Below are 12950 nucleotides of genomic sequence, written 5' to 3'. Positions count from 1 at the left end.
GACAGCCAGAAACCCAGGAGAGGCCACAGCCCATCGCTCTCGTCTCTTCTCCGCCGCGAGCTGAGCCAATTATTCCCCACCGCCGCCGCCGCCGCCGCCGCCGCCGTCTACTCGCTCTCGCCGCCGCCCGCGACTCCCCCCTCCTCGGCCGCTCGCACCCTCGCCGCGTCGACGCTCGATCGCTGTTCGCGCTTCGCCTCCTCCCAATCCTCTCCGCCATGCATCTAACCCTCGAGTTCGGGTGGGTGATTCACTCTCTCTCTCGATGCCTTCCATCGTTGTGTTGCTGCTGTGTATTTTGTGGTTGCTGATGAGCTGTGTGGGTTGATTGATGGTGGTGGTGGTTGCAGGGGAGGGCTGGAGCTGCTCCTGGAGAAGTCCACCAAGGTGCACAAGGTGGACCTCCAGCCCAACGACGGCGATGGGAAGGTGACGCCCGCCCGCCTCGACGGAGCCGCGCCGCGTGCAGCTACTGCTTGGCTAATCACGGACTTAGAATTCTGAGCTGTTTGTGTGTGAACATTTTCTTTGTTGTTTGTTTCGTTTTGCAGGTCGTGATGAAAGGGTTGCTCGCTTGGGTGAAGTCCAATCTGATCAAGGAGAGGCCGGAGATGTTCCTCAAGGGTGATTCAGTGTATGATTTTCCCTTTCCGTCTCATGGTTTATGTGCATGATATGATTTGATCCGCTTCAATGATCAATGGTGTGTCCAAAGCATTTTATTTGTTTTCGGTCCACTTCGGTATGGATATTGCTAGGTGATGAGTGGTGTCGCTTCTTTGGTGATGCTGGCTGTTATTTCTGCTAAATTTCAACTTAACCATGCAAACTTAAGTTATAGGAGAAATGCTCAAATATTTTATTTCTGTGATTTCGTTAAAAATGTTTGTCATTGTTTCTGGAGCTACTTCCTCCGTTTCACAACGTAAGTCATAAATGTGGGAAATGCTAGAATGACTTACGTTGTGAAACGGATTGAGTAAATGTTAAATATGCAACCTTCTAATGACAGTTTAGTTGATTTCATAAGAAATATGCATAATGAACTAGGGTTATTGATCCGGTGATTTTACTTGAATAAGGAAACCTTCTAATGACAGTTTAGTATGTGCTTATGAATGCTTTGGGTGGTATACAGGTTATTTGCTGTTTTCTTTGCAGAGAAGTGGATGCTTTGTTAGCGCAATAAGCTGGGGGATATCATTAAACTTTTGCAATGTCAAACTTGAAGGAAATTTAGAAATTCTCTTTCTTTAATTTGTGGACAAAGTTAAGTCCATTAGTCTTGATGAGGTGCTTCTTTTCGTGCTTGCAGAAGGCCTGGTGTTCTCGTACTTATAAATGATTGTGACTGGGAGCTATGCGGTGGCCTTGACGCGGAGTTGGAGGAGAAGGATGTTGTTGTTTTTATCTCCACATTACACGGTGGTTAGTACAACTATTAGGACTACCGAAATCACCACTGATATCATGTTGCTAAATGCATCTTGTACCATCAGAAACAGAGGTTGTGTGCCATAAATTTCTGGAGAGAATGGATTGTGGAGAGGAATCTGCTGAAGTTGATATGGTCAATTTCTGTAATGAAAAGGCAGTTGTCAGTTATGAATATTGAATATCACAGATTTGCAGTATACTGATCCTGTATTTTCCAATGCTGCTGTGCTTTTCTGCATCCATCACTATCGTAGGCGTTATCTGAAGTCTGAAATGTCGATGACTAGATATTTTTAGGCCAAGCATCCACGACTTTGCTTTTACCCTGCTCTGTGGATCAATTAATAAAACCTCATACATGGTGTTGCCATCAAATCTTAATCTACTTAGTGCACATATATAGCATGGAAAGCATGGGTGAAAAATGAAAACAATCGTAAGCGTGGCTATTGCTGCCACAATGATCCTTTTCAAAATTTGGCAATACCAAAACTTTGTTAGAATAGATTAAGTGTGCTGTTGCCAAAATGTTTTAGGTATTACCAATGTTTGGTAACAAACTAAATGCATTCACGTGTTTGTCAATTTTTTTTTTCAAAAAATGGTAATGGTTCAAAAATGGCAAATCTGAATGGGTTCATCGTGTGATCGAGGTACATTAGTATCAGACTATCAGTAATACTACCTACTACAGCCAGCCAGTACCATGGTTACAAGCTTGAAAAATTACTGAGCAAATTTTGTGAACTCTGTTCATCAGTCATTACAACAGTATCACTGAGTGAGCAAAACATGAGTTCCTTCAAGGCCTTGTCGATTCGGCAATATGATAAGTAGCTTAAGTTTTGTTGACTATCATTCAGATCATTTTCACATCTTTTTGCGTGGACTAAACTATATACAATTTTTCCTTTTTCTTTTAATCTCAAACGCTATCATGTAGAGAACCTCTTTGCCCAATTCTTCTTTCTGCTGACAGTTGCCCATCTGCACAGAATTGATGGTATATCACATTTATTGGAAACAGAAATTTGCCATACATAAAATATGCCCAAAGAAAAATGCAGATATAGAGAATTAGTTGAAACATGAGAGAGTAGACGATCACATGAAGTTTCGCAGTGGAGCTAATACCATGATATCACTTGAAACAAAACCATGATATCAGTACATTGTCCAATAGCAGTGTGCATCAGTATGATTGCTACTCACCATCAGTATGTGACACAGAAATTATTGGATGACAAAAAACATATAAATGAGAATACTGTCATATTGAGTTGCATGAGTAAAACAATCCTTGGTACTAATAAGAAACTAGCGATGTTCTTTAAAAAGCATTGCTATAATAACAAAACATACTCCAGCTCAATAAATCAATCATTTGTGCTAACTGAACAAAGTAGCACCATTCGCTTCATGCTTGGAGTGTTGTCCGATACTAATAATCAGCAAGGTTATAAAACTGTCTGAGAATTACTTCTGATGATGCTGCCACATTAATAAAATAAAGATCCATTTGAAATACAGATCAGAACCTGAAAAGATTGGAAGTGTTTGGTCAAAAGGAAAAAAAAAAGATTGGAAGTGCCAAATCAAGAATGTCATGGAGTATAGCCATATGCTCTGTTGTTTAAGAAAAGAAATGAATTATGGTTTAAAGAAAGGGATTGTACATGGAGAAAAGATCCATTTGTCAATAATTCTCAACATTTGAAATATAAAATTAGGGCTCAGATGGTGTTTTAGTCATTCAATGACCATTCTCATCTTGAACCGCATAACAGATGATCGATAGACAGACAGACAGACATATAGGCAGGCAAGGCAGGAAGGAAGGAAGGAAGAAAGGAAGGAATGGATGCCTGCCATGACAACCTGTATAAATACAGGGATCTTGGTGGAAAATACTTCAATCAGTAATTGGTTGGTTGTACTTTACAACCAATCCATGCATCCATCATCATTGCCCCAAATGAAATTACGAAACTATGCAAGTCCCATTAGGAATCCATAACAGTAACATGCTTTTGGTTAATAGAATTGCAACTGCTAAATAAAGATAACAAAATGAGCGATCGAAGTGAAGAAAAGAAAATATCAGGCTGTAAAATTCAAAGAGTGGATGCACAATGATCAGAACCATGTTTAAACTACAGGTTCACAAAAAGGTACAGGACAAGAATGAAATAAAAGTTTGTTAGACAAAGCAACTAAACACTCGAATGTTTGAGATGACTAGTCTGATTGGCCATAGTGTGTCGTACCTGTTTGGATGGTTCCCTCGCTTCACCAATCTTTTGTGCCAAAAATGTAGCAATGCCGTAGTTTTTGTGGTGCCAAAATAGTTGGCTGTTGTGGCACATTTTGGCTAGTTGATGAGCCTATGATATGTTGGGGCATAGATGTAGCAAAGTTTGGCATGACACAACGGTAGCATGGAATCAAACAACTGCCATAAAAGGCAAAATTTGCCTAACTTAAGTGTGAAAGTTTGGCGATGAACCACATACACCCCCTCACAGAATTCCAATGTAATTTTTAACACTAGCAGTGAAACTATAGAAGCACACAACCATACCTTTTCAGGTTGGAACTAACACTGGAACATTAACCAAGTGCTCGCGACGGTCTTAAAGCTTAAGTTCTGTTACCCTGTGGACATTTTCAGAGGAACCAATAATTGGGTATCCCCTGCAACAAAGAGGCCTAATTAGATGATTGATTGACCCCTGTGTTTGAGATGGTCAGAAGGATTATTTGCTCTATAGCTCCTCTGATTTGTCGTAGAAGAACATACAGCATATGGTACAATGGAAGCTTTTCCAAGTGAAGCACACTACATTGCATTGATGATTTGGGCGGCAACTTGTGTATCTGTCGCTGTCAAATCAAGGCCTAATCATATTCATACCCCAAATAACAGGAAGCACAGTGACAAGATCTAATCAGGAGTAGACAGACTCACCAAATCAAGGTAGGGAAATGATATTGTGTTTACCAGCCGATGCCACAGGTCAATCCCAAATTAACACTGTAGCACATATACCAGATCTGTACACTTCTTTGGTCAGTTACCTGCGGGGCGGAGAAGGGAAGGCAGCGATCGAGGCAACGCAAAGCAGGGCAGCGACATGCGTGGCCGCCGCCATTGCCGCAAGTCTAAGCTCCGGATGTCGCGGAGAGCGACAAGGGGCGACGGCTAGCTAGCGAAGCCGACGCCGCAGGAGTGCCGGCCATTTCGTCGGCTTTAACGTCTCCGCTTTCATCGGGGCCACTTTGCGCCACATTTATTTTTGCGCAAGTTTGGCTTTCGACTACCTGATTCTTTTTTTTTTTTTTTTTTTTTTTTTACTTTGGACGACCTTGATGTGCTGATCGAGTTTGTTGATACTTCTATGTTGGATGACCCGAGATTGACCTCTTTATACTCGTCTTTTCTCTCAATTAATTAAGCATACTCGTCTCAATTCTGCGAGATGTACTAGCTCTGGGAGAAACAGAACTTTTGTGGATGGATCGTTAGCATCATCTGTGAATGACCCCACCCTAAAATTTTTCACCCTGCATTAAACGTTTGAACACATACATAAAGTATTAAATATAGGCTTAAAAAAATACTCACTCCATTCCAAATTGATCTACATATTTTATAGGTACACCAAAACCAAGAAAATCTAATAACTCTCTAATGCTATATTTACTCTAGCAACAAACTCGATACATGCACCATCCCCACTATTTCCTAACCAATAGCAAATCAAGATATTGCATGTGGGTTATAAATACTTGTGTGCATAGAAGGAACAGTAATATGAAGATCATTTAGAAATAACCTCAAAAAAAACTATAGTGATCAATTTGGAATAAAGAGAGTAACTAATTACACATATTACGACTAATTTGCGAGACGAATCTTTTAAGCCTAATTACTCCATGATTTGACACAATATGATACTATAATAAACATTTACTAATGACGAATTAATTAAGCTTAATAAATTCTTCTCACAGTTTACTAACTGATTCTGTAATTAATTTTTTTATTAGCATCCGAATACCCATGCTACACCCTATATAAACCTGATGTGACACGCCAAAACTTCACACACCCCTATATCTAAACACCTCCTATATTCGCATTTTGTTCGTTTGGGCCTTAGCGCATGCACATCGCTCTGAACTTTGGTTGTCAACCTTTTTTGAGCTTTTTTTTTAATTTTCCTTTTCCTATTCCAGCTCTAAAAGGCTTTTTATCGAACTATGGAGTTCTCTACTCGGTTACATTTCCACTGCCAACGTTTATGGATGGCGGCAACGCACAAGTTCCTGATTATCAACCCACTAAAAGCACAATTTGACAAGCATCATATATGTGACATACTCCCTCTGTCCCAAAATAAGCCCGATGTGACACATACTGGTACTTGTGTCCAGATGTATTAGGATGTGGCACATCCATACAATGTTGGTTTATTTTGGAACAGAGTGAGTATATGTTAAGCAAGACTAATGCGGGCTTCCCTCTCGCTCATCTGTATCCGTTAGCTCCCACCTTGCTTGGGACTTTCTGAACATGCAGCCAAAAGGCCACGTTCGATGCACTGTCAAGTAAATAATAACAAAATCAAGGACCAATTCACCACTAGATAGTATATTGTCAAATCAAGATTATAAGATTTTTCTTTAAAAAAACATGAAGCTTCATTAAGTAAATTTGATCAGATCATATACTCATATATGACAGTTTGAGAAAAGACCTGTTACAGATAAATAATGGTTTAGAACTTATCATTTGGTTAATGTTTTGGTATATTGTTGTGCATGTCAACTGAATAATTCGTAAAAAAAAAGTTATATAGATTGGCAATGCATAGTTTAATGGAAATAGCTCGCGATGATTCAATCGCTATAAGGAAAGCACATTAGGATATGCCCTTTTCTCAGGTACCTGAAGAAGATAGCTGTGAAGCCAATCTAGTGTCTGAGGGAATGAGTTCGCTGAAATGTCAACAACGGTCAACCCCTGAATAACATTTTACAAAAGGTAAGAAAATACTGAAACCAAATGATAATCCAATGTGAGATAAATGAATGCAGCATCTTACTGGGAAAAAACAGTAGCACATGAGGGGTATATGAAAAAATATACATCAAACCATTTTTTGAACTAGAACATATTTACTCCATTAAAATGATTGCACCAGTACAAGGGTAGGCAACTGCATGCAGTAGTAGGTAGATTTTTTTGGAGGAACGGAATTCATGATTTTCAGTAATGAAGGAAAAGTTACCTGCGACTCAAAAGAACAAAGATAGTCCTGAATAAGCTTAAGGTTGTTTATAAGCTTTCGATGATCCTGTATAATGGGAAGTTAACATTACACAAAGTCAGATATTACTCAAATGAGCTCACAAAGCCGATAACATTAAGAGAAGTACACATATTAGTCAATAGCCACAATATCAGACAAAAATTTCAACAATTTTATAATGAATCAATTCTTACTGGCAGCAATACTACTAAAAGTCACACAATGTGCAGCACCACATGTGGCATTTCACTGTTAGGTCCTATTTTTATAAGTTGTCTAACATAGAGCAAGATGTCAATAATCATTCAATGACAGGTGCAGATCATAAGCATTCGGATTACATGGCATTTTTCCTGGTGTGAAACAAGATACCATTTGTGCACTAACTTATATGAGTACCTGAGGAAGACAATTATCCCTGGAAGCCCTGGTGGCTGTCCATTCCTCTAGCAATGCCTGAACAAAACAACAAAACCAATCTGAATGAGAATAGTGAATATAAACAAATGAAACAAATGACAAGTGTTGAATATATAAAAAAACAAGCATCCATGACATCAGTATTGATTATTGGGAGCGTGCATCCATTCCCTTATTCTACTCAATAGTTTTCAGAGGTGGCACTGATGTGAAATAAAAATAGATGGGTTTAAAACTCAATACTAGTGGACGAATTCATTGGGAGAATGGGAGGACAAACCAGAACAGATAGCATCCAGCATCATTGATGCCAAGGAATGATTTTAGCTGTTAGTCAAGTTTCTACTAGGTTATTGCTTGGTTAGAAATAGGATTCTCCAGTTAGCTGGTTTGTTAGTTGGCAGATAAACTATAAGGCTGGCATATGTCTCTTGGTGGATCATCAAAGACCAAATTAAATCCAAAGTTGGGGGATCGGAGCCTCCTGTCACGGTTGGTTGGCTGGCTGGGAATGAACCCTACCACAGTAAGCAGGACAATCACTTGCCTTGAGCCTATCATTGTCGCATCTTATGCAAACTCCTCTTTCCCAATATGGAACTAGGTTTAATTTAATAAAAACAAAGAGCATAAAAGTATCTAAATTTGTGACACAGAGAAAACAGACCTTGTGATCAAAATCAGACATCCTCAACACAATTGGGACTACTATTGGTTCAGCAGCAGGTTTGTCCTTCTTGGTGGTGTTGTTTTTCTGTAGGTCCAAATCCTTATGTCCTTCGTCTACAAAACATCACAAACGGTGATCTCCCCTCAGCAGTGAGACTGGAACTAACAAACTGGCCTGGTTAGTGTCAGGTATCTTGGAATACTCGAATAGTGTAGGATTGGGTCTTTTGCACATTTGTTTTCTTATATTGGGCGCTCTCCCTACTTGCACCAAGATTATATTGTCCAACTAGTGCATACTACATAGTAATACAATTAAAATTGCTTGAGTCTGCATGAACCTAGTGGTGTTTTTACTGACCTTTCCCCTAGTAATAGAAATAAAATTTACTTCCATTTGGCTTACCTTCAGCTCTGGGATTTTTCTCTTTAGAATATGCAGAATCAGAAGAGCTAATTACGTGGCTTTTAGCACAAGATAGCCCTTCACTTATTCCTCCCTCCTCAGACATGCACTCCTGACTGTCATCCATTCTCTTCTCATGTAGTTCGTTTTCTTGTTGCCTTTCTGTCTTGCTCTCTACAGATGCTGGTGACTTTTCACATTCAGCTACCTTTTTCTCCATTTTTGAATTATCATCTCTCTTTTCCTCGTCCATAAAATAAATGCTTGGATCCAAATGAATTCCCTGCAATGAAAATATTTGTTAATATTAGGTAAAATCTATATACAAATATGGCACAGGGCTCATGCTGTTAAAAGAAATTGATGGTTACATGTCCTGTGCTTACTTGTGAGGCAGCACTATCAAAATGCAGATAAGTACTACCAGTGGATCTATGCAGCACCGACACCCCTCCTGACCTTCGTAGCCATGTCACACAATGACATGTACAGGAGGTAGTGTGGTCTGATGGGGTTATTGGGGGATTTGTCAGTCATGCATATATGACACGTGGACCATGGTTGACCGAGTAATCAAGAGGCAAGACATCATACCTCGATGATAATTGGCTTCCCATCTTTCATGGCCTTCTTCAAATCACCAGCCAAACCTAGTCAATATTTAGACAACCAGAAAACAACTCAGTGAACAACCAGTATCCAATCATATTTGATGCAGAGAACAATTTATTGTGAACAAAAAAAAAATCCCCACAAGATATCACATACCTTTGCGAACAACTCTGCATTCTCTGCAGAACTCTGTGATAAGCTCTTCAGGAGAATCAAAATCCCGAGCCCACACGGGCACCGAAGTAAGAGGGGCACTGCAAAGAGAGGTGGGGGCCAAGAGTGAAACAAAGATATCATATAGCAACGGATAATGGAGACAAAAGAAATGAAACAACTTACTCTGTTGATGTCCGTAGCAACTCATACACCATGTCTGTCTACATGTTACAATCAGGAAATGAGGTGGTCAAGGTAGAAACGATAACAATATTGGAACGCAAAATATCATAAATGCAACAGAAAAGGAAAATAAACCTGCAAAACATTTGGTAGATTCAACCTTCCAGCTAGTTGCGTAGCAATTGTTGATTTTCCCGTACAAGCTGTTCCACACACTAAAACTACTAGTGGTACTCTTTGATGATGGAATCTGCAAGACAAATAGAGCATAAACATACTGTCCAAATGCAATTGAAGTAGAAGTTTGCGAGAGTAAACATAACATGAATGTCATAATGGTGCAAAATGGAGCAGTTACACAGATAAGAGTATGGATTACGGATAAACCAAATTATATGCATCTTTTTCATTAGTTCAGGACTATCATAGTGATGTTACAAACATCATGTTGCAAATACCTGGTCATCATTTTATACCGATTAATATAATCCTCGCCGTATCCCCGCTTCTCCATCAGCTGCAAAAGTAGTGCCTTTTGAGTTTGAAATTGACGAGCATCTTTAACACCCAAAACACACACGCGCACTCGAGCCCGCAGGAAAAGAAAAAGATATGCACAGAACAGGAAGAGATAATAACAAGAAAGTAAAAGAGAAATCACCTTGAATAGGTTAGCCTCTAAGTCACTCTGAGAACTGCAAGATTCCAAGCTACATTAGTGTAAACCCAAGAGGCAATCCATACACATTAGTGTTAAAAACAGGAGGTAGAGCATAGTATATTATACAGATGGCAAGGGGAATGAGTGGAGTGTCCCAAAACAAAAACAAAAACGAAAACAACAACAATGGTGTGTCAAAATGATAGACAAAGGAAAACTAAAACTAATAAAAAGATGGTGTTTTTTTTATTGATGAATACATATCATACATGTGGGTAACAGCTGAAAGCGCAACTTGAAAGCAGTGAGTGCAATGTATGTATGATAAAAAAAAGAAGAGAAAAAGAAAAGATAGTGAGAAAGGGGAGGAGAAGGATGGGTGGAGATGAGCATACACATCAAGCAGGCTGTTGTCGACAAGCAATTTCTTGAGTTCGAGGGCAATCTTAATGGCAACATGATTAGGAATCTGAAAAAAAAAAAGAAGAGGAATCCGTCATGGGGGATGAGAAGATCCCAGCCAGCCATAAAAGAGGGGGAGGGAGGGGAAGTGGGTGACCTTGGTGACGGTGAGCATCCTGCAGAGGAGGAACCTGGAGAGGACGTAGTAGTGATCGGCATTCTCGCCAAGCCACACCTTGACCTTGACGAAGTCGTACTTGGAGGAGGCGTTACGGGATGGGGAGGGTGGGTCGGCGGCGTGCTCCTCCTCCTCCACCTTGTGCGCCTGCATCTGCATGCGAATCGGATTGGGAGAGTGAGGAATGAATTATTCTTATTATCAACAAGGAAATTACTAAGAAACAAAGAGTAGATAGAATCAAGAAGAACCTGAGACTGAGAGTGAGATTGAGAGAGGGAAGAGGAGGAGGAGGCGGCCATGTCCATGCGTGTTTGGAGGAATGGTGGTGGATCTGCCCCTGCCGGTGCTCGCACCATGTCGATCGCCCCCCTCCCCTCCCTTCAAAAAGCAAAAAAAAAAAAAAAAAAAAGAATCGATTTTGATTCCCTTCTTCCCTTTTCTTGCACGATTGATTGGTTTGATTGATTCCACCACCACCTGTTGGGTGTTGGGTGTGGCACGAACAAAAGCATGCACAAGAGAGAAGGGGTGGAACTGGAAATGGAAGAAGCAGCAGGACAGGATCACATTCACATTCACAGGAGATGAATGAAGAAGAAGTGGAAGACGGGACGCTGCCACCTGTTGCTGCATGACATGTAGGTAATGATAAAAATGTTTAGAAATAATAACCGGTAGCATTGTCATCAAGAGAGATAAATCAAGCATACAACCTAATCCACCTATATACATTATCCTCTCACGCTGCAAGAGAAATAGTGAAGAGAACACCTGCTGTGATACAATGTAATGTACCCAATAGATCAGAGTCTACAACTCCTATGTGACACAAGATTGAGCAAATACCAAGCAATCATCAACCCCCCCAAAAAAAAACCCATCCCACAAAAACCATGCACATCTGATGGAAATATTTGGAGGGATTTCTAGGGTTTGAGGAGGGGATACCGTGTGGGGCTGGGGGATGGGGAGTGGCTTCCTCGCGCCTCCGCCGCCGCGAATCGCCGCCGCCCTGGTCTGCAACAAGGGCCGCCGGAGGTCAACAACTCAACATATGGAGAGGAGAGGGAAGAGACGAGAGGAGGGGAGAAGAGAAAGGAGGGGAAAAGGAACCTGCTCGCCGTCGCCGCCGATGCTTCGTTTTTTCCGCCAAAACCGCGCGCTCTTCGCAGCTGCGCCGCGCGAGACAGGGGCGACGGGTGGCGGGGAAGCGGTACGGGCTGACATAGAGGGGTAGTTGGACTTGGATGGCATTCGTGGGTAATTTTGGTTCATGTGTAGAATTTGGGGTATCAAATCCAGCGGTGTAAAAATTTGACGTGTCACATATGGTATTATATAGGGTATCGTATGAGGGGTTCGGGTACTAATAAAAAAACTAATTACATAATCCGTTAATAAACCGCGAGACAAATTTTTAAGCCTAATTAATCCGTCATTAGCAAATGTTTACTATAGCACCATATTGTCAAATCATGAAGTAATTAGGCCTAAAAGATTCATCTCGCAAATTAGTCGTAATCTGTACAATTAGTTATTTTTTAACCTATATTTAATACTTCATGCAGATATTCGATGTTCGATGTGACATGGCGTAAAATTTTGGGTAGGATCTAAACATCCCTTACTTTTGAAATTTGGTTGGAGTTGGAGTTGAAGTTAGTGTGTTTTTTTAAGCTAAACCGTTCGGTTGAGCTTCCTTATATCAAAGGTGAATCCAAAAGTTGGGGCTGCTTTCTTATGATTGAGGCCCTGTTTAGCTCCTAAAATAAAAATTTGCACGATATCACATCAAATATTTGATATATGCATGGAGTCTTAAATATAGGAAAAAACTAATTACACACCTTGCGTGTAAATTACGAGATGAATTTTTTAAGCTTAATTGCGCCATGATTTGATAATGTGGTGATACAATAAACATTTGCTAATGACGGATTAATTAGGCTTAATAAATTTGTCTCGCAATTTCCTGGTGAAATCTGTAATTTGTTTTATTATTAGACTTTGTTTAATACTTTCAAATGTGTGTCTCTATATCTGATGTGACAACCAAACCTAAAATTTTCCCCAAATATATAAGGCCTGAACGATACAATTCAACCAAAAGCAAAAAGAAAAATAACCGAGAAAAATAGACTTATTCCCTGTCCAACAAGATCGACCCGAATTTGCATAGGGCCTAAATCCCTTCACCCAATATATACTACTAACAACATTCTCTTTACCGCTTCATCCATCATGTAATGAGCGATCCAACGAAACGACACCAAAATCTCACGGTCATCTGACTCATCTTCCGCCCACTATCGTCTTGTTACTTCTTGTAATCAAACGGACTTTTTACTTCTTGTTTTTCATAATAATGTAGTACCCTGTAGCTACTTCTAAAATCTTGAACCCTCTAAATAATCCAAGTCTGAGTTTTAAACAGCAACTTAAAATAAAAAAGTCTAAAATACCCTCATTTTAATTTATTAAATTTTCATGTAATTATTTCTTAATAAT

General features: G+C 40.0%; 2 protein-coding genes across 2 annotated transcripts; one reads left to right on the top strand and one right to left on the bottom strand.

Moving 5' to 3' along the window:
- Window positions 1-1634, top strand: LOC127779081 (ubiquitin-related modifier 1 homolog). The gene is made up of 4 exons (XM_052305772.1): window positions 1-241; window positions 351-429; window positions 552-634; window positions 1316-1634. Exons 1-4 carry the CDS (start codon window positions 219-221, stop codon window positions 1431-1433), a joined length of 303 nt encoding a protein of 100 aa, XP_052161732.1. The 5' UTR covers window positions 1-218; the 3' UTR covers window positions 1434-1634.
- A 3758-nt stretch (window positions 1635-5392) lies between these two features.
- On the bottom strand, window positions 5393-11679 carry LOC127779080 (uncharacterized). The gene is made up of 18 exons (XM_052305771.1): window positions 11556-11679; window positions 11391-11459; window positions 10920-11069; window positions 10691-10820; window positions 10419-10592; window positions 10255-10328; window positions 9860-9893; window positions 9657-9715; window positions 9334-9448; window positions 9199-9236; window positions 9016-9113; window positions 8842-8897; window positions 8248-8530; window positions 7840-7955; window positions 7152-7208; window positions 6732-6797; window positions 6389-6463; window positions 5393-6041 (listed from the first exon to the last, which is right to left on the bottom strand). Exons 3-18 carry the CDS (start codon window positions 10952-10954, stop codon window positions 5982-5984), a joined length of 1470 nt encoding a protein of 489 aa, XP_052161731.1. The 5' UTR covers window positions 10955-11069; window positions 11391-11459; window positions 11556-11679; the 3' UTR covers window positions 5393-5981.
- Window positions 11680-12950: the final 1271 nt, after the last annotated feature.

Source organism: Oryza glaberrima, chromosome 7 (genome assembly GCF_000147395.1).
Source record: "Oryza glaberrima chromosome 7, OglaRS2, whole genome shotgun sequence".
Lineage (NCBI taxonomy): Eukaryota > Viridiplantae > Streptophyta > Magnoliopsida > Poales > Poaceae > Oryza > Oryza glaberrima.
This window is presented reverse-complemented; position numbering and strand designations above follow the sequence as displayed.